The sequence below is a fragment of the Sprattus sprattus genome (assembly GCF_963457725.1).
Source record: "Sprattus sprattus genome assembly, chromosome: 7".
Classification (NCBI taxonomy): domain Eukaryota; kingdom Metazoa; phylum Chordata; class Actinopteri; order Clupeiformes; family Clupeidae; genus Sprattus; species Sprattus sprattus.
In genome coordinates this window covers 6,660,854-6,682,873 of record NC_137926.1, presented here as the reverse complement: position 1 = coordinate 6,682,873, position 22,020 = coordinate 6,660,854, and the positions used below count along the sequence as shown (strand labels likewise).

The 22,020-nt window shown below is 40.9% G+C and overlaps 2 protein-coding genes across 2 annotated transcripts in view; one reads left to right on the top strand and one right to left on the bottom strand.

Annotated features, from left to right (window-relative positions):
* Positions 1-1,574: 1,574 nt before the first annotated feature.
* On the bottom strand, positions 1,575-16,397 carry glipr2 (GLI pathogenesis-related 2; the record flags this gene model as incomplete). The annotated part of the gene is made up of 9 exons (XM_080842593.1): positions 16,349-16,397; positions 15,761-15,970; positions 7,848-7,925; positions 7,569-7,751; positions 5,143-5,352; positions 4,354-4,431; positions 4,050-4,232; positions 2,160-2,384; positions 1,575-1,732 (listed from the first exon to the last, which is right to left on the bottom strand). The coding sequence occupies exons 1-9, from the start codon at positions 16,353-16,355 to the stop codon at positions 1,575-1,577; spliced, it is 1,332 nt and encodes a 443-aa protein (XP_080698719.1). The 5' UTR covers positions 16,356-16,397.
* Positions 16,398-19,736: 3,339 nt separating this feature from the next.
* The window catches only part of fpgs (folylpolyglutamate synthase), a 9,608-nt gene continuing 7,324 nt past the window's right edge, over positions 19,737-22,020 (top strand). The window contains exons 1-3 of the mRNA XM_080842240.1: positions 19,737-20,256; positions 21,314-21,442; positions 21,769-21,822. Coding sequence (XP_080698366.1) covers positions 20,113-20,256; positions 21,314-21,442; positions 21,769-21,822 — 327 coding nt within the window. The 5' untranslated portion in view covers positions 19,737-20,112. The remainder of the gene's footprint in view (positions 20,257-21,313; positions 21,443-21,768; positions 21,823-22,020) is intronic.

Here is a 22,020-nt window from a genome sequence, read left to right as displayed (position 1 = left end):
CACTAAAGGTCATTCACTGAAGCAGCCTTCATTGGAGGGAAATTAATACCCCATGTTTCTCCATAGCTAATGCAGTGCCAATGAGATGCAGTCATAGCTGGGGAAACAGCTTGTTTTGCATTTGAACATCATCTTCATCACCCTTGCAATGTGGTATCTTATTTAATTTGAATTGAATTTGAATTTGTTGAGATGTTGAATCATATAAATGTCTTGAACATTTCATACCATAAGGGATGCTGTCAAGAGAATGAAAAACAGGTATGTATGTAGTTAGTAGCAATACAAACAAAATAAAGAAAACTCTGCTGCCAACAAGCATTCTTTATGTTGACCTAAACTCAATCTCAAGCTGTCCCAATACATAACCACTCCTCCTGAAGCCTGTGATACCTAGCAGTGTTCCTCTGTTGGTAAGGTTTAAGTAATACCTGTTCCTCTTTACCTGTATACCTGTTCTTTTTATTTTACTGTTTTTTAATTCCAATGTCTTTCACAAGTATGAGAACATTTGTATGCCCTCTTTATTCCTCTATATGTGGAATAATAAATACCGTCTCAATAAATGGTGATGTGTTTTTTTAAACTTAATTTTCTATTGTGTTGTATTATCAAAAAACGCATATAAATCCATCTGCTAACATAGATTATTTGAATGCAAGTGTAGAGTTGCCTCATATGTATGTCAAATGTGTTCCATTGTGAAACATTTGACCACAGACACAATATACCATACATCCATGTAGTTGACACAGTGTTCACAAAGAGGTGAAAGCGTCTCATCAGATAACTGAGGTTTAAATTTCCTTTTTGTGTCACAGACAATGGTGCAACATGAAGCCACATTATTCCAGTTTTGCGTTCTAGATCATATCTGTTCCTGCTTTCAGACCAGATAAAAACGTTTCAGATTACCTTTATGCATTGTTTGAGTTTTTTTCAATGGTATTTGCATATGTACATGCATAGGCAACTGTGTCAATTTGTGTGTTTGTGTTTTTGCTCGAGTGTGTTTGGTTCGGGGTGAGTGGATGCTTTTTTTTAAATGAAGTTGAGAAAGAGGCGCAAATGTCCATTGGGTCCGGTGTGGTACCGTGTATTGTTGAATAGCGACATCTGCTGGTAGTAGAGGGGAAATAGTGACAGATCACTCGATAAAATAATCTTTAATGACATTAGGAATCCCAAGCGTCAAGAGATGAACATCAAAACAACTTCCAAGTAAAGGACCCATACATATGACATGGGTTTATTTACACAGAACTAGACAGGAATTTCTTTGTTAATGAAATACAAAGCGAATAACATTTTTACAACTGAAAACCTCTTCTTAAGAAATTGTCCTTTGTGGTTCCCCATTGTCTGTATCACTCATGTACATCATTGTAATTGACTCCTTACATTTGAAAACATTATTTCAATCTGTCATGTTTTGTAATTATTAAGTTCCATCTAGTTAAATCTGAAATGACTTGAACTGGGGTTGTACCTGGTCTGCCATTTTTTTGTTTTTATTTTCTTTCCTTTTAGCTCTTAAGTTAACTCCTCTTAAATGTGGTGTAACCATGATGTTCCTAACCATTGGTGCTCACATTGTCTCGGAAATAACCTGCGTTGCTGACGTTCCCTGGAGGCTCAAAAAAGGCCACACCCATGAACAGCCCAGATCCATTAGTTGCTATGGCGACCCCAACCTTCTCACTGGACTTCCAGACCATCTGTGTGAAGTTGCCTGAGAACAGAATGCAATTCTTAATTGGTTGAATGTTTGAACAAATCATAATATATATGTATCAAATAATATGTTTTACTATGTATATTATTTCTATTAATATCTTATGCGAGGATGACAGAAAGTACCTGTCCCTTTTTGGTATCCTGGGGAAGAGAAATCGTATTTCGAACTCTCATCATACCAGGACTTTACGACATCTGAACCTATGATACATAGACGTTGTAAATAAAAATGTTTTTGAAGGAATTGTATATTAATGCAGAGCCACTCCTCATTCTAAGGTTATAACAAACCAATAACAAAGTCAATTCAGATCGCAGACTGAGAGTGAAACTTCTTATTAGAGTGGATAACCATCGGAACGCAAAATAATTGCTGTGGAGCTGTGTGATTCAACGGTTATAATGATTTCAAGTTGACCCACCTTTAGGGGTGTCAGTACTGGATCCAGATTGGTACCACAGGCTCTCTCCGTGGCCTTTGCCATGGTTACGCAACATCTTTGAGTTCACCAGGAAGGCTGCCCAGTCCTGAGCCTCCTTGGACAGAGAGGGGCAGAGAGACAAAGGCTTTGCCCTGTGCTGTCTACGGTAGCTGTTCATCGCGTTCACAGCTGAGAGACTGAAGTCTGGAACCTTCTGACATGCACCTGCAGGAAGGGAGGGAGAGAGAGAAAGACGGGAGAGGAAGTGAGAGGTAGAGACTGAGGGAGAGGGAGAGAGAGAGAGAGAGAGAGAGAGAGAGAGAGAGAGAGAGAGAGAGAGAGAACAATTATTCAACATTGAGGAAAAAAGGTTATTACCGACTAAGTCAGAGTGAAAGATTAAGCCCTAAATCAGCCCCTTGCTTCCTTCCTCAACTCAGGGCCTAGCTTCATCTTTTTCTTTAAAACATTAAAACTTAGATGTAATAGTTAGTCTGAAGGCTACACCATTGAAATAAAACACATTAAACGTATTGTATCTTCTATTCATTTTGTCTGCAACTTTTCTAATTTAGTCTCAGTCCTAGTCCTGTCTCAAATGTCCTTGTAGGTTTTTTATCATATTTAGTCTACTTTTTGTTTTTTAAGTTTTAGTTGACTAGCTAAAAGTCTGGGCATTTCAGTCTTATCTAGGGAACATGGTGCTTGTTGGCGGAGAGGGTCAAAAAGAATGATTGCCTCCCTGCTGCCCTTGCCTCCCTGCTGTAGTGAATCTTAGTGGGGCACTGAGTCGACGTGGGGGCAATAGGGCATCCCTCGTAACGGGCACCTTCATTCGCAAGTGCTCCCTTTGGGGTACGCCTCACAGGACCCAATGTTCGCCTGTTGGCGCACCTACATGAAACTCCTGATGTGCAGTGTGCCGTCAGTGTAAATGTTAAAATGTGTATACATCCTTGTAAGTCGCTTTGGATAAAAGTGTCTGCTAATTGACTAAATGTGTAATGCTAAAGCTAAAGGTAAATGTCAAGGATTCAGTACACATCTTTCTATTAAGTGAATCTAACCAAAGTCAGGAATCTAACCAAAATTGACTGCATGTAAGGCAACAACACTATTCACTACCAACTTGGGCATGGATTGTAAAAGGGTTGCGTACTATTAGCTTAATCAACTACACGGATCTAGAGCAGAAGTGCCAATCTTATTGCCAAGTAATTCCGAAGCAAAAGTTGTTGAAGTCGTTCGTTAAGCAAAAGGTTGCTGGGCTATGAAGGCAATCTAATGTTAGCTATGTACCGTTGTTGAGATGCTAGCCCATCAAATGTCTATACTCCTGCATTCCCCAAACTTGTTCACCAACTTTATTGGGTCAGAGTATAATGTGTTACAATATATTTACATAGTAGGTGTTTGTTTTAGCATTGCACAAGTAGATACTACTGGAAGTTTTTACCTGTGAGACTGCTCGAGTTGTTGTCCTTCCTTGTTTGCCTTGAGGGTAAACCTCCTTGATCATTCCCTCCAGATCCAACTGCAACAAACAATCAACAACAGGGAATCAACTAGCCTGCAGTTAACTTCACTTACATTCTATTCGATTTCAAAATGATATTGCTTGGGGGGCACTGTGGCGCAAGCAGTAGCCCCGACCACATATCGATTAAAGGCAAAAAAAAGACATGCCACGAACACTTTAGCCAAAAGGAGCAAGCAAACATAGTCAAGGCATCCAGGCACAAAGACAGGTGTGTCATAAATGACAGACTGTCCTCCTAAACAGGTAGGTGTCCTAGAAATGATGCAACTGTATAAACCTCGTTGCCACACACTTCTGCCCTCCTTTTTCCCTCATTCTGTTCAAACCAGGCATTTCTTTTTGACACGTACCACCTGCCGCAGCATGCACCTTCACAGAGGAGCCTGCTGCCAAAACATTCTTCTCAAAGTACCCTGGGTTGGATATGTTTCCAGCAGGAAGGTACTGGCCAACAACAAAAGTAGTTTTTCCATCAGTGGCAAGGCCCACTCCTAGTTCTTCAGAACCCCTCCAAACAACTTGGGTGAAGTGTCCTAGAAATTACACCAGAGGGCAGACACGAGTCAGGCACAAGTTGATTGTAAACAGTCTATTACTCATTCAGTCTATTACTCATTCAGTCTATTACTCATTCATTCTCCTTACAATGCTCACCTGTGCTGGACTTAAATCCAGGTCTGCTGAAATTGTAGTCTTTTATTTCACTGTACCAGCTATCCACTGCTTCTTTACCTGCAGAAGATCAGTTGTACATCTGTATTAAAAAGTTGAAGTTGAATGAATTCTAAGATATCAATAGAATTACTTTTGTCTAAAGTGTTTAGAAATCAAAGCCAATTTTATCACAATGCTAGACCATTCTGCTTGCTTTATTAAATGTTTGTGCTATTTGTCAATCATCATATCCATTAAATTCATTAGGGAACATTTAAGGCATTTTCACATAGTTAATTTGGTCTGGTCTGAATCAGTTGATGAGTTTGTAAGCTTGGAGCATTTTCCCTTTAGTTCAGTTTCTTTTCAAATATACCCCTTTTCCACCAACAGGAAACGTGATCCGTTCTTGTTTTTGCACCCGTTACCCGTTGGTCGAAAAGGGCTAACAGAGACAAGTCCGCAAAAAATCCATCAACCATGGTAAACAATCCTTCATTTTGTGAAACAACACTAGATGAATGTTTTTCCTGAAAAACCTGTTTAGTTTAGGCCATATTTGGACAGGGGCATGGAATACTAGAAATGCCAGAACCGTGCAACTCAAGAGATGACAATACTTTATTGAAGAAATAGTTACCAAATGGTATTTAAATGTTTAGTTAAGACAAGTGTAGGACACTAAAATAATGGTTGCAACATTACTAATGCCTTTGTGGGGGGATTCCAAACATTTTAAAACAAGTGTAATTCCATGTAATACTTAACTGTCACACGTGTAAATAATACCTGTGAGTTTTTTTGGGACAGAGCTCCAAGCGTAGTAGAGGTTCTCCCCATAGTCTGCCTGGCTGTGCTGCATCTTCTTGATGGCCAGCAGATGCTCAGCCCATTTCTGTGCCGACCTGCTCAGATCTCTGCTCATGGCCAGCGGCGAGGCTCCATGCTGCTGTCGGTACACATTATGAGCCACCAGAAACTCCTTCTCAAAGGCGCGATCTGTTTAACACAGAGGAAGAAGAGCTAATTTGTATATGTGAGAGAGAGAGAGAGAGAGAGAGAGAGTGTGTGTGTTATCATGCACTGGTATGCGGAAAATGTGTAGTTCAACCCAAAGTTAAATCTGTTCGAGTAACACACTACATTTCTGTGGTAAAATAGTTTCTTAAATAATTACCCAACACTTTGATAGAAAAATATTTTTTTTAATTTTCTTTGTGTGAGCCTTAATGTGTCTCTTCAGGTTTGTTGTATTGTAGCATCGTTCAACTTTTTCCTTCAGGATGGAGACAGTGGAAGCCATGGGTAGATGTTTGGAGGTTTAATGCCTATTCAATTACAACCAAGGAGCGGGCAGTAGGAGGTCTCGATCAAATGAAAAATAACAAACCCTTGGCAGTTCTATGAATAAAAAAACTGTATGATAAATAAGTAAGTTCAATAAATACACTTGCTCAAAGTTGAACACATCTCCCTCTCAAGTTACTCTTCTCAGCTCTGCCAAGAATTAAACAAACGCCTGTGAGCCCATCCCTTATCAATGACTAACCTATGACGTCCGGTGGCCTCCAATACTCTTTAGCCCAGGTGAGCTCTCTCCAGCACCAAACAGGATGCAACAAATAATAATAATAATAAAACATTTAATTTGTATTGCACTTTACAACATACAAATCTCAAAGCTTTTGAAAAAAGATACGTTTTTAGGCCTTTTTAAAAACGTCAGTAGACTGTGGGGCCCTGAGATGGTCAGGGAGGGCATTCCACAGCCTTGGGAGAGCAGAGGAGAAAGTCCGGTCACCCATGGTGCAGAGCTTGGTTCTGGGGTACAGGAACCTCTCTGGCAGGTACCTAGACCCCGTTTGGATAGTCTGTTTGGTTTAGGAAGGTTCCTAGCTGAGTGAAATGACCTGGAAGTATCTAAAGGGCAGCTTTAATAAGAGCTGGTCATTTCTCTAAAAGCTTTGGAAAGGAGCTTCAATGCTTCCTTTTGTATCTCCTTTAGTGTAGGGTACATTGGAGCATCCTTTACGAAAGGAGACAGTTTGCCCCACAATTTGTTGCAACAGCAACAACAACCCAATCAACAACCGATCAAAGTGACCCATGTCAATAACATCAGCCTTCACATAGTTAGTAGCCTAGTGTAAGTGTATTTGGATTTTCGTAGCACCGCGGTTGTGTTTTCCTCAGTTCTTATAAATTGTACTTCACATATTTCCTTGGCCTTGTGATGTTTTCCAAAAGTGTACATTTCTACTAGAAGCCTGATGGTAAATAATCTCAAAAGGAATCTAGTTGAAGTCTTGCTAATAGTGACTGCAAGATCCCCAGTCTTTGCTAAATCAGTCCATAGTCTGTGACTAAACACTTTGTGACTAATGACACATTGTCCTTGTGAGAGGGTGTCTGACTTTAGTGTTTTCAAAGTCTTCTAGTGTTTGGTTAGCATAACCATGAAACATAGTTTTTGTTAATGAAATTGAACACTAAATAAAAATCCTAGTGTGGAAGTTTTCACCTGTGAGACTGCTCAAGATGTGGTCCCTCCCTGTTTGCCTTGAGGGTAAACTTCCTTGATCATTCCCTCCAGATCCAACTGCAACATACAAACAACAGTGGGAAATCAACTAGCCTGCAGTTAACAATGGTATGTATAGTATATGGTTAGCATAACCATGAAACAAAGGCGGTTGATAAATATATTTAGTCATGGTTTTTGTCAATGAAATAAACACTCATTTGTACAAAAATGTTGGACAGTGGGTGTTTGTTTTAGCATCGTACAAGTAGATACTAATAAATAAAAATACTACAGTGGAGGTTTTCACCTGTGAGACTGCTTGAGTTGTGGTCCCTCCCTGTTTGCCTTGAGGGTAAACCTCCTCGATCATTCCCTCCAGATCCAGCTGCAACACACAAACAACAACGGGGAATCGGAACCAGCCTGCAGTTAACTTCACTTACATTCTATTCGATTCTATTTCAAAATTCCATTGTCCTATTGAAAAGACACAACCTTAGAAGGTACGCTACAGGCACTATAGCCAGAAAGAGCGAGCCAACATAGTCAAGCCATCCAAGCACAAAGACAGGTGTGTCCTAAATGAGAGACTGTCCTCCTAAACAGGTAGGTGTCCTAGAAATGATGCAACTGTATAAACCTTGTTGCCACACACTTCGGTTCAAACCAGGCATTTCTTTTTGACACGTACCACCTGCCGCAGCATGCACTTTCACAGAGGAGCCTGCTGCCAAAACATTCTTCTCAAAGTACCCTGGGTTGGATATGTTTCCAGCAGGAAGGTACTGGCCAACCACAAAAGTCGTTTTTCCATCAGTGGCAAGGCCCACTCCTAGTTCTTCAGAACCCCTCCAAACAACTTGGGTGAAGTGTCCTAGAAATAACACCAGAGGGCAGACATGAGTCAGGCACATGTTGTTTTACATTCTATCACTCATTCGGTCTATTACATTCTTCTGACAATACTCACCTGTGCTGGACTTAAATCCAGGTCTGCTGAAATTGTAGTCTTTTATTTCACTGTACCAGCCATCCACTGCTTCTTTACCTGCAGAACATTTTAACAAAAGTTGAATGGCAGAATACAAATAATTTAAAATGTGTCAATTTGATCAAAATGCTATTTCATTATGTTTGTTTTATTTGGAGCGTTTTCCCCTTAGTTCAGTTTGTTTTCAAACCCCACAGGGTAGGGGTCCCACTCCCATTCGTGACTATGCGTGCACCTGTTCTCTGTTGGTTGAAAAGGGCTATCAGAGAAACATCCAAGTGAACCAAAATGAGGCCGCTAGAATCATGGATATCCAACACGTTCTCATTCCCAACTCGTCAAAAAGTGAAGCTTGGTCACAGTGGCCCTACGTGTTGAGATATCATAGGCTAGATGTCTTATGGCGGAGTCTAGAAGGTCCGCACAGGTCGGCCATCTTGAGTCAGGGAAGCGTTCTGGCAGGATCAGTGGTAGCCTACCTGAGGAAAGGTCAGTGATCTGCACAAACACATCTCGCTGAAATCATGACGGATTTAGAAATGGTTTGGTTTCTAACAAGTTATTAACGTGGTTATAATTCTGAATTACTTTTGGATATATATATATTTTTTTAGAAAATAACATAAATATGCAGTGTCATAACTACATCTCTCATGTTTATAACAAACCAAACCGTTTAAAAATCGGTTGAAAATTGAGTGAGTTATGGTTATTTAAAAAGCATATAGGCTACCATATGGGTGAGCAAGCTGCCCTGCTGCAAGAAGGCGTCCCGGTGCGGACTTTCGGACCCTCGGCCAGAAACGCGGGCGAGAAATCTGGCCTTTGTTTATGATATCTATGGCTAGAATAAACTGCTTACCAAATGTTCACTCCACTCCTGTGTTCATTTCGTTGACAAAAACTATGACGAAAAATATTCTTTAAAGGCACCCAGTGCAACTTTCGAGGCTTAAAAATAAACATTCAATTTCTAGTCTTTTTTACACGTAGCAAGTTTCAATAACTCCATACCAGGGGCGCCTGCAGAAAAAAATTGTGAGGTACGCACAGAGCCACCATCGCAGTTTCCCTTTTGTAATATGCGTTCATAATATTTGATTAGCCTACAGTGGCAATGCATGCGTCGTGCTGGGACCAGCAGATAACTTTTGTAAGCGTTTGTTTGTGCTTTAATCACTATTCGTTTGTTTGTGCCTTGTGCACTTTTGCCAGGCTCAGCGCATGATTTTACGCTCTCTCTATTTTTTCTCGCATAACAGAAGGTACGCACAGTGCGTACAGGTCGGCGCCACTGCCTCATACCATTACATATCGACATTCAAAGAGCAAATATGAGACGTCGTTGTGTGGTGAGAACTGATAGAAAATCGATAACAACAACAATCGCCGCCATTTTCTTTATTTATTGGTGCCGCAATAAATAAAGCAGGATTCCAGTCAATGGAAAAATGGCCTCTCCCCACCGGCGATTGTTGTTGTTTACGATTTTCTATCAGTTCTCACCACACAACGACGTCTCATCTTTGCTCCTTGAATGTCGATATGTAATGGTATGGAGTTATTGAGACTTACTACGTGTAAAAAAGACTAGAAATTGAATGTTTATTTTTCATTGAATGTATATATAAAGTTGCACTGGGTGCCTTTAACGACCTTTCCCCCATGACTAAGACGTGACGAAAGCAGATCTTTGAAAAAAAAAACTATGACTTATTAACGAGAGGAGACGAGACGAAACGAGAACTTGCATGCACCCAACATCATTGGTTGAAAGTTGCCGGGTTCTCTATCCATTCTCCACGCCCTGACTAAAATTCTCACAGACAACAACAGACAAGTGAAGCCCAAACGACTCGTTCGTTGTATCATGGCTGAAGGCAAAACTGAAGGAAAAACTGGAAGGAAAAGAAGAATGGATGTTTGGACACACTTCAAATATATTGTGACGGAAAATAAAACCCTATGCACCGTAATAACGGGAGATAAATCATGCGGTTTTAAAATCAGTGGGAAGAACACGACGAACCTCAAAAGGCATCTGGGAGCCCATCATCCTGGAGTTCATGCCATGGTAAGTTCGCTAGTAACTCTCAACGATAGCTATTTAACATTAACTAATTATTAACATATACTAGCCAACGTTAAGACAATTTCAAAAGGGGCAGTCGAGTATATAGGATGTCAACTTGGATAGCTAGCTAATAATTATCGATTGAAGCCTCCTGTTAGCCTTAAATGATAAATGATTGATAACACGTTAAGCTGGCTAACCATGAGGAAGCATAGTTAACTTAAACTAGCTATCGATAACTAGCTAGTAAAGGTAATTGCATTAATCAAGAAACACATAATTAATATGCGATTGGGTTACATACCCTTGACTATTTGAGCAACTGTTATTATCATTGGGACCACTTTCCACAAATCTAGCCGTCTAGCTAAATTGGTTGTTTATCAGATAGCACAGTATTTCTAATGGAGGATACGTGGTTGACTTAGATATAAGGCCAGGTAGGCATTGAAGTTGTATTGTGCTATTGCATCATTTATATCTTCAAAATCTAGACTTGATATTCTCTTATATTTTAATGATAATACTGTTAATTAAGCATTGCCCAACAGTATTTTTTACATTTAATTGATTGGAATTCAGCGGTAGGCATATAATAGTGTATTATGATCAGATGCAACAACTCCAGCTTGAGTCATCCAGATGTAGCTTTAATGCAGGCTTCTCATTTAGACATATTTTACACAGCTTACATACGAACTCCTCAGCGAGTGCTCTAGTGTTCCTAGCATACATTAAGGCCGAATTATGCTCTGTTTTAGACGTAACGCGTAAGCACGTAAGATACACAACCCCCCTTGCGCGGTAAAATACCCCCCCTTACGTGCTTAAGTGCGTCGCCCAAAATTCCTGACTATGCGACTAAAACACTACGGCCCTACACAGCTCGCAAAGGCTGTGATTGGCCGGCTACCACAGCCTTTCACACAGAGTCTCACGTTTCCGGGTTAATAGCATACAGTCTTTTTTAGACCCAGACATTTTTTTAAATCATGAATACCCTGCAGACCGTCTCACAAGCCTTTTCTTATGGATTAGCAACAAACATAACAGAAGAGGTCCGAAGACATGAACTCCTTTACAAATCCTCTTTAAACACTTATAAGGACGCTCAAATTACCGCGAATATCCCACTCTCACCCGCGATTGTTTGGAGAGAATGTGGTCATTCACGAACAAATAGGTACTTTCATATTCATTTTCCGCCACTTGTGAGTCATGGTGATATCTTTGAGTTTATATTGACGTGAATCCATCAATTGCACCAGCGAGTTTGATAGAATGAGCCCGGTCTGCTCATACAAAAGTTAACAGTAACCTGCAGTTACCTTGTGGCCAGCACCATTGTAGTTACAAGCATTGACAACATGATGAGATTCTTTCGCCGTTTACCACCTCATCTTTTTCGCCACTGGTACTGAATTGCCAACATTTGTATTTTGTGTAACACATGTATTCATAACATGATGTAACATCAAGCCTTTCGCCCACTACACTTTCATGCAACCGTAAGTTTTTGTCCTTTGTCCTGCTGCAATAAATAGGCTTACTTAACTAAAAAAAAAATCTACAGTTCTGGCGTCAATTTGCTTTGCAACACGCAACACGGCTCACAAGCCTTGCAACACAGCTCTGCGTCTAAAACGAACCTTAAATCAAAACTTGTCTAAAACAAGTTCCTTGTGTAAATTACGTGCTTACGCCTTACATCTAAAACAGAGCATAATTCGGCCTTTAGAGTGCCACCTAGTGGCACAACTACATTGTAACAACCATGAGATCTGTGTACATCCTAGAGACTTATCGTATCCACAATTTTTTCTCCTAGATCCCAGACACAACAAGACCGGAAAGCCTGCAGCCTGATTCAGAGAAGATGGGATCATCTATTCAAGCGTTCATCTGTTCACCATTGAAGTACAAAGCCGACTCAGCCGAACAACAAAGCGGAGAAGAGGCTATCGCCCAGTGGATTGGACGCACTGGCCTACCTGCCTGTTTGGTTGAGGACAAAGATTTTGTTCAAATGATGCTGACCATTGATAAGAGGTTGACCGTACCCAAGAGAGCAAAAATAACGGATTTAGTTGATAAACTTCACAATGCCGAAAGGCAGAAATTTAAAGACAGACTCGCCACAGCACGCAAAATCACAATTGGGCTGGACATATGGACAAAAAAAGGGCTCCTTGCCATTAGTGCATGCTACTATTGCACTCAGCAAAACAGAGCAGAACACATACAGCTGGGGCTAGAGCCGATCTCCCACCCACACACTGCAGAGTGTATAAAAACATGTGTTGACCGATGCACAGAGGACTGGGGAATATCAGAAGAAAAAATTCTGACTGTAATAACAGATAACGGGAGCAACATGGTTGCAGCCTTCAAAAACGAAGATGATGATGAACCCAGCTCTGAGGATGAAGTCCAGAACAGTGATGACGAATCTGAGGAGGGTGATGAAGAGCAAAGGTAAATTATTTTAGATTGTAGCTGTTTAAGTAGTAGGCTAGATAATGTCTGTCATTGAGCTATGTTTGGTTATTTATTCTATGGTGTTATGATAATGTGTGTTATGCATATTGTGATTGCATTGTGCTGCTCATGGCAATTTTAATTTCCCTTGGATGATTAATAAACTGCCTGCCTTCTCTCTATGTTTGTCTGTGTCTTATCTATCTAGGTACGGAGCCATAAAGGGGACACCCTGCGTTGTACATACGCTGCAACTCGTGGTGAACATGACCCAGAAGGAACAAAGTGTCAAAAGACTCTTGGACAAAGTAAGAGGACTTGTCAGGCTCTTTCACAAGTCGTCTGTAGCAACTGAGCGACTGCTCCAGCTGTGTGGACTTACTCTGGTCAAAGACTGCCTCACTAGATGGTCCAGCTCATACCAGATGATCTCCCGCCTTCTAGAAGTGAAGGACTCAATTGTCCAGGTTGCTGATGGGATGGACTGGAAATGTCTCCTGCCCAGTGAGTGGCAGAAGCTGGCTGCTCTCAGAGACCTGCTCCTCCCCTTCGCAGAGCACACCAAGATGCTACAGAGTGACACCGTGTCCCTATCCCTGGTGGTGCCCGCCCTCTTGGACCTGACTGCTCACCTGTCCCAGTTCCCCCAGGGCACTGGCTACAGGGACCTAGCTGGCCTGGCACAAAAAATGAAGGCAAACATGGAGCAGCGCTTCAGCTGCTTCCTTGATCCCATGGATTCAAAGTTCTCGCCCCTCGCCACTGCTGCGTGCTTCCTCGATCCCACTGTTTCACCTGAAATCCTCATTGAAAATGAGGACAGCCATATCCAGGAGCTTCTGAGAAGAGCAGAAGACTACATTGCTCAAACTGCATCACCGAAGGAGGAGGAGGAGGATGCATATGAGGAGGAAGAAGAAAAGAGAAGGGAGGCACCAGAGATAGCCCCACCTTCAAAGCGTCCCAGATTTCGGTTCTTCTCAAAAGCAAGAACAAGCTGGCCACTAAGACCAAAGCCCTCTATCAGACAAGAGCTAATAAAGTTCAAAGAGCGGCTGTCTCAGCCCATAGATGAAGAGAGTGCTATAGACTTTTGGGCTGCACAGGGTTCTACTGTGTACCAGACCCTAAGACCATTTGCCTTTGACCTTCTGGCAATTTGCATTTGCTGAGCGGGTTTTTAGTATTACAGGTTACCTCACTCGTGGTGGACGAAATAGAGCAAGGCTTATTTTAGAGAGAAGTGCTTTCTTCAGATTGAATAGAGTATCCACATTCTGCTTGGCTCGTGGTGGGGGGTTCATGTTGCTGTTAAGACTGCCCCATCTGATTGTTAAAGAGAGTGTGTGTTTTTTGTGTGTGTTACACTTCTTTTGAACAACCGCATACTCGAAAGACGAAAAATATGCTTTAAAGGCCTTTTTCCCATGACGTGACGAAAACGCGTCTTTGAAAATAAAACTATGACTAAATCTATGTTATCTTTTGTTGAAGAGACAAGACAAAATCTTGGTGGTTGACTTAGTCACAATAATACTTTTTTTTTTCTAAACTTGTATGCACCTAACATCACTGGCCCTGTATCTATCCCTCCTTAACTCCCTGAGATTCCAAGACATGCAAGTGTCGCCCTAACAAACATTATGTGATAGCTCAAGTTCAAGCACTCGGTAGGCCTTCTGGAAGAAAAAGTGTAGATATCTGGGCACTCTTTAATTATAACTTGACAAAATAAAACACAACGCACCGCAAAAACGGGAGAGAAACCTTGTGGCTTCAAAATAGGTGGGAAGAACACAACAAGAAGCACCTAAAAGTACACAAGACAAGTAAATGAGCTAGTAACTGTCAAAAATAATCAGCTAATGCTAGTTATAATTAGCTAGTTATTATAATATATTAGCCAACGTTAAGTTAACTTCAAAGGGGCAGTCGAGTGTATAGGTTGTGTCAGCTTCGATAGCTAGCCTTGGCAAATGATCTCCAAAATTTTCAGCAGGCTAAGGTTAGCTAACTATGAGGTAGCATAGCTAAGTTATATTAGCTTGCTAGTAAACTCATTGCAGAATGGACTATAGGACTGGCATTTAATGAATATGTGATTGGTTAACATATCCTTGTCTATTTATGCAATTGTTATTATCATTGTCACCACTTTCAAGTGTCAAAACCATCCGTCTAAATCTGTTGGTTATCATATTGCACAGCAATTCAAATGGAGGTGGTTGATTTAACTCTAAGGCCAGGTAGGCATAGTAGTTGTATTGTGCTATTATCACATCATTTAAATCTTCAAAATCTAGACTTTATATTTGCTTATATTTTAATGATAATATTGTTAATTAAGTATTGCCTTAGAATGATTATTTACATTGAATGAATTGGAATTCAGCTGTAGGCATATACTAGGAGATCTGTATCTTAGAGACCTAACTGCATCCACAATTTTAAGTACTGCAAGCTTGACTATTATACAGACACAACACATGGGGTCCCTGGGCCTGAGAAGGGAAGTAAAGGAGTTTTCGTCGACTAAAACTAAGAAGGATAAGAATGACTAAATGTGACCAAAACTAAAATGCATTTCCGTCTAAAGACTAAATCTAAAAAAAGCTGCCAAAATGAACACTGCTCCGCTCATTGGTCAGATGTGTCGGGGCAAGAGCAAGAAGGTAAAGATGGTGTTATATTAGTGCATTTTTCTGTGTGAAACACGGCTGTGCAATTTAACATGGAGCAACACACACCTGGCTACAGGAGCCGTTTAGCTTAAATTTGTGGAGTGTTCGTAGCAACTGGTAGACTGTCTGCTTTTGACAAATTAAACAGTCAACCAAGAAGTCAACTGAGGACATGTAAAATTACTGTTTTTCAATCCACATAGTCTTATCCTCTTGAACATCTTGCCTTCTGTCTCTTTCCTTATTTAAAGACCGTTTGCCTTCTCCCCACGACACAGAGGTGGACACCATGGTATGCGATACTTCATTTTGTCAAACAACAATACATGAAAGTGTTTCCTGAATAAACCTGTTTGGTTTAGGCCATTTTTAGACCGGGGCATGGAATACTAGAAATTATGCCAGAACCTTGCTACTAAAGACATGACAATGCTTCATTGAACAAATAGTAAACAAATTGTACTTAAATGTTTAGTTAAAGAATGTTTAGTAAACTAAAATAATGGTTGCAGATTTCTATGAATGATGAGTCACTCATTTCAAGCAGTAAAGGCCATTTGTAACATTACTAATGCCTTTGTGGGTTATTCCAAACATTAAAAACTAGTGTAATTCCACATATGTAATGCTGTAATGCTTAACTATCGCACATGTAATACCTGTAAGTTTTTCTGGGACAGAGCTCCAAGCATAGTAAAGGTTCTCCCCATAGTCTGCCTGGCTGTGCTGCATCTTCTTGATGGCCAGCAGATGCTCAGCCCATTTCTGTGCCGACCTGCACAGATCTCTGCTCATGGTCAGCGGCGAGGCTCCATGCTGCTGTCGGTACACATTATGAGCCACCAGAAACTCCTTCTCAAAGGCGCGATCTGTTTAACACAGAGGAAGAGGGGATTATGTGTATGTGAGTGAGAGAGCGAGAGAGAATATGTGTGTGTGTGTGTATTAACACAAAGTTAAATCTGTTTTAATACAGAAAGTAAAATCGTAATAGATTTAACAGCACAATTTGGGTAAAATTGTTTCTGAAATAAAAAAAAACTTTTACAAAGGATTACGATTTAAAAAAAAAAAATTGTTTAACTTCTCCACCTACCAGGGCATCAACTGCTTTATCAGTATACATACAAAACTATTTACATGTTAATGTCAGTAGGAATAGATGACAGACGCATGTACAGACAGATATCGGAGGACATCACTTTGTGAAAATCTTTTTGGTAAAATGAGAAAAAAAAACGACTGACCTGCCATTATTCTTGCTTATCTGGCCTTGTCACTTCAGGGTGGAGAAACATGCAGAAGTACACTCCAGTTTACACACTGTAGCCTGCGTGATCACTGAACCACTGCGGAGAAGGTCGAGTTTAAACACAAGCTGCTCCACCTTGATTTTCTTTTCATGCTCTCAAGAAAAGAGTCTGTATAACAAGGCAGAAAAACCAGACTACTTGACAACTCTCAGCTAGATGGTGTTGAACAGTGAAATAGACTGCAAAATGAAAGCAGGACAGTTCATTTTAAAACCTTATTCTGTACATTCATATTCAAATTATAATGGCTGGGTAATGATCATGGAACAATTACAGGTTGAAATTCCTCTCCCATGTTCGTAGAGAAAAGGATGCGTATATGCCCTGAGGGACAACATGGGGGCTAGCTTTAGCATTGGCCCTAATTTAATTGTGATGATTCTGTAATTGTATAGAAAGGCATGTCTGTCTGTTTCATGTCGACCCTGCGGCCTCTGACTGATGATGCTTTATCCGTTTAAAGGCTAATCATTGTGTCTGAGTGTCTCTGTATGGACATTTCACTGTCTCTGTCTGATTGCAGTACTACCCAACCATTGATGGGAACTTTTTACATTTTATTTTTCATTTCCCTGTCCTGTTTCATTTCAAGTCTCTGATTTGTGATTGTGAATTTAAAATAGGTCTTAATTGTAATGGATCATAAGTGTGTGAGTGAGTGAGTGAACAGTCCTAGTCCTAGCACTCGGTCTTGGTTCAGATCTGGTCTGCCTGGCTGGTTCCATGCTGTCAGTCTACATCCTTGACTGCAGTCTGTACCGTGAACAGCTGGCCTCACATAGACATTGTCTGCAGTTGTCTGTTTTTCTCTGTGCACTCATGAGTGTTATGAAAGTGTTCATGGGGAACTGCATCGTGTGAATAGTTCAGTTAACTTCATGTTGTTAGTTGATCAGTTGACTCATATCTCTTGATTATAGAAACTGTTGTGAAACAGCAACATGTCCTCACTTCCACATTGTTGCACTATGACTTGCACGTCCTGAGGTTATGCCAACTGAGAACAAGGAACACATAACCTTGAAGAGATCATTACTTTTACTATATCACTGTCACTGTGAAGTTCAGTGGAAATTGATGAAAGAATTCAGGCATGTTCAAAACACAGATATCACAAACTTCATCACGGGTAACATTATTTCTCAGAGAAGGAACGATACACTTATAAATTAAATTAATAGACTGAAGCCTATCATCCAGTCAATGGTACAGTCTAAGCTAAGTGATTTTTCCCTACAATGTTATCAACCTGCAAAGACCCACCTACAATCTGCCATCATCACTATTGCGCATAGTACTACAACTGACAACAAGACATACTGTGAAAGTATGCTATACTTAATTTCATTTCTGGTCTGACATTTGATATGATAAGTGAGAAAGAACAGGACTCACTGTTACGACCAAAAATGAATGAACATTAAATCATTTCAAATAATCAAATCGTCGTTTGTTAGAATTTGTCATACCTGCACTGTACTTTCACAGCTAGACTTGTTCTTGATCCGGTGCCTTGCTTGCCTTCTTCCTTCCTCTGTCTGGAACTGAACTGAAACCTCTGTCCTATGTTTCTTTAACAGGGTTGCACGTTTCCTCTAAGGGTTAAATAGGAAGTCAAACATTAGGCCTGTGGTTGAACTTCTAAATGTAACAAAGAACATTATATGTAATACGCATAGATATTATACACATGCACACAAATGTATACAAAGACACAAATGGTGTGCAAATACATCTAACTGAAGCATCACAATGTGGATACCGCACTCATACACATACACAGAAAGACTGACATGTGCTATGAACACCTTAACAAAAATAATGTTTTGTTATGCGACACACCCATTAGCATGTTATTCTTTTCATACCCTAAGGGAGAAACTTGAAGAATGTATTGTGTAAAAGACTCAAGCTCTGACCTGCAGGTTGATCCATACTGCTGCGTCTTCTCTCTGCCGCTGATTTGAGAGCGCTGCATTCACAGCCCCTCCTACTGCTGTCGCATCGACTTCCTCCCTCTTACAACTTCAGCACTTCTCTGCTTCACCATATATCTCATCTTGTCAAAATTCGTTGCCACAGAAACCACTGAACTAATACAAGTTACAAGTCTTTTATTTTCAGATGCACAGAATGACACAGGGTCAGACTGGGCACTGAAATTCTTAAAACAAGGCTCCGCACAACAACCTACCATAACATAGTATAACATAACATACCATACACTCTGTCTAAGTACTCTGAACATAATTTACACGTGTTAAACATATAATAACCTATACATATAATATAACATGTAATACCTTACTAAATATACAAGATAATATAAAATTCAATATACAATGATACACAGTAGTCCTGCAGTAGGGCAGTGTGACATTAGCCTTCAACAGGAGGTTATCTGAGAATGCTTGCAAAATGTGCAAATTGTGTCTGCGCATGCAAACACAGATTAAGGTAAAACAGTCAAATCAATTAATGCTGAAAATGTAGACAGTGATATAGTTGTTTAGTTGTACACCTTTGAGTAATGGCGCGCTGTTGGTCCTGGGGGGTAGGTTCTCCCCAGGCCTCCAGTGCTTATATGGGCTATCTCCTGGGCCTTTCTGTGTGGAGTTTGCATGTTCACTAGGGGTTTCCCCCACCAAGAACCCCAACAGAAAAACATGCAGAAGAACTGAACTGTCCGTCCCTAACCAAGACGTGGACCCTGGGCGCCTGAAGGCTGCCCACTGCTCCAGGGGGTCCTGGAGGAAGGACCATCCAGGATGGGAGAAATGCAGAAATTAAATTCACAGTGACCTCAGGCCTGCGTGTGTGTGTGTGTGTCCTGTGTTGCCACTATATATGCACGTGTGTGTTGCAGTGTGTCGTTTGTGCAAATAAAATCTGACAATTATTATATACAATTATTATCCAATTTTTGTTATGAATTTGCAGTTCTGTGGTATATCATGGTTATGTGACAGACTGTCGTCCTATTAGTCGTCATAAATCACTCTAAAAGACTTTAAACTAAAAGTTGCACAGCTCCTGAATGTATTTGTTGTGACTTGATTTAAATTCACATACAATGCACACTTAACACTGAACTCTCTCGCCCAAAAGTTAATGGAGAAAGACTGACCCCTCGTGGCCTGACACCAAGCAATTTTGCACCGGTACACTAGATGGCAGTATCGCACATTGTCTTCAAATGCTTAAAATGCTGTTCTGAGGCTAATGGAAAAGGGCGGAAGGGAAGTCAGTGAAAATGTAGATGCTAAAATAGCCCTGACAGGTCCACGCATAGGGTCCACGTGCGCACTCGTGGAGTCGAATGTGACTTTAGGTGACGTTTGAACGTTTGGACCATAGACCTACATAATATGTGTATGGTTTGGACGGTCTGCAGCGCCTACACGCCGTCTTTTTTTACTTTAAACTTGGCAATATCTTTGCCTTAACCACTGATGACAGCTTAATCTGTTGTATTTTTGTTTGTGGCTATGGACATGTCAACCTGTGTTCATTACGGGTTTATGCCTTTCTCTTCTTTATGGCACTAAATGCAGAATATTATAAATATAGCTACGAAACATAATTCTAAGTTGATTTGAGAAGGAGGCGTGGCATGACAATATTTGCAACGTAACGGCGTCCCCAACAGGAATACTCTCCTAATTTGGCTGCTTCTTCCTGCGCTGTCAACTCTCACCATGGTACAATTCTCCCGCGTGTGGAGCCACTGCTCTGTATTCACTGCATTGCGACTTCAGAGGAGCTGGCTTAACTTTATTCAAGGATCTTTGAGGTGTTCTAGCACAAAAGCGGCCCCTCGTTTTACAAGAATGGAGTATCAGGTAAGATGATCTAATATAATTGTCATCATTTCCGTAGCGTTACACATGCATCGTCTAGCTAATTTTGAAAAGCACTTCAAAGTTTCCGACTTTGCAAACACTGTTGTTGTCTAGGGAGATGGCTGGCTAGTTGGTACATAGCTAACTTCAACGTCAGTGCTGTTGTGTTGGGGGGCCATTTCGTTTCTGATAGCTTAATATTGGACGGGGTTGCATCAGCCAACTGCTTGGATTTGTGCTTTAAGGGGTGTTGACAGTATAATGTCAGCTAAGTTAACTTATCTGGTTACCGTTAAGGCGCTCATGGTAGTGCTAGCTAGACAGCTAGCGTATATTCAGTGCTTCGTTGGAAACGGAGGCGTACATAAAGTTGACATTCAATTCAGTACGTGTATTTTGGTCGACAGTTTGGCAGTTTTCCTAGTATAGGGTGTGTAGAATGGCATACGAATGATTGGCTGCAGGTTACGTTAGCTCACACAGGATCAACACACACGAATGAGCCCAGTGTGAAACTTGATGCTCGTGTTCTGCCAGAGGTTGGGACGCTGCGGCATAATGTTAGTAGTGTGGGGTGTATGTTTGATCCTCTGTCTTGAATGCAGATTTTGTTTTGTTTTTGTTTCACTGACATTAGAGAAAGAAGTACTAAGTTTGCATGTGTAGTACCAGCACAGACGAAAGTGACGAATTCTTATCGAAATGGACTTGTCTTGTGCAAGTTATCAAACATTAACTAAATATTATGAAAGGGCAAACACGTAATTGCAGTATCTTGCAGAAACGGGTTCACTGTGGTAGTTGGCTTGCAAACAGACATGGACAGCGAGTAGAACATTTGCATTTGTATTTAACTATATTTGCTAAGTCAGTTCACTATGGTACATTATAACAGAATTGTGTGAGGTCCTTGTGGCAAAATGAGTTGAAGGTTGTCCCCATAGAAAGAATGCTTTATGGATCTGTTTGTGTCAGGGCCCTGAACCATAAGGTGTCCAAGTGGTTTGTCAAAAGACTCCAGTGGAGTGATAGTGCGCCTGTGGATCTTCTCTTCCAGGACGCGGTGTGCACACTGAACACACTGCAGACCAATGCCAGCGTCCTGGAGCAGGTGCGTCGGGAGCGGGGCCCTCCACAACACCAGCTCCAGGACATGAAAAGCTTTCTGCAACGAGCAGGCCTCACGGTCAGTCCACCTCTCTCTCTCTCTCTCTCTCTCTCTCTCTCTCTCTCTCTCTCTCTCTTTTCTCCTTTCTGGCTTAACCTGTGCACATTCAGCAGTAATGCTTTCTGTTGGCTCTTTACCCTGATCGATTTATTTTTGCAAGTTCAGTGTGTCCCAGCCAATGTCTTTTCCTGTTGAGTTCCCGTGTTCATCTTAAGTTAATTTGAAACCCATGCAAAGCACTTAAACAGTTTGTGATGCTCAAGACCACTTCCACAGCCCAAATGTTTTACACAACATCTGTGATCAACTGCTTTATTATATTGTAACGTGTTTTGCTCACTCAGGTAGAAGAATTGGACCATTTAAATATTATTCACGTTACTGGAACAAAGGGCAAGGTGAGTTGTGTTTGTTGATCCACAGTTGTGTGTGTGTGTGTGTGTGTGTGTGTGTGTGTGTGTGTGTGTGTGTGTGTGTGTGTGTGTGTGTGTGTGTGTGTGTGTGTGTGTGTGTGTGTGTGTGTGTGTGTGTGTGTGTGTGTGGTCTGTGTAAGGGTACTTTGAAGTGCTTCCCTTGTTATCTAAGAAAACGCTGAT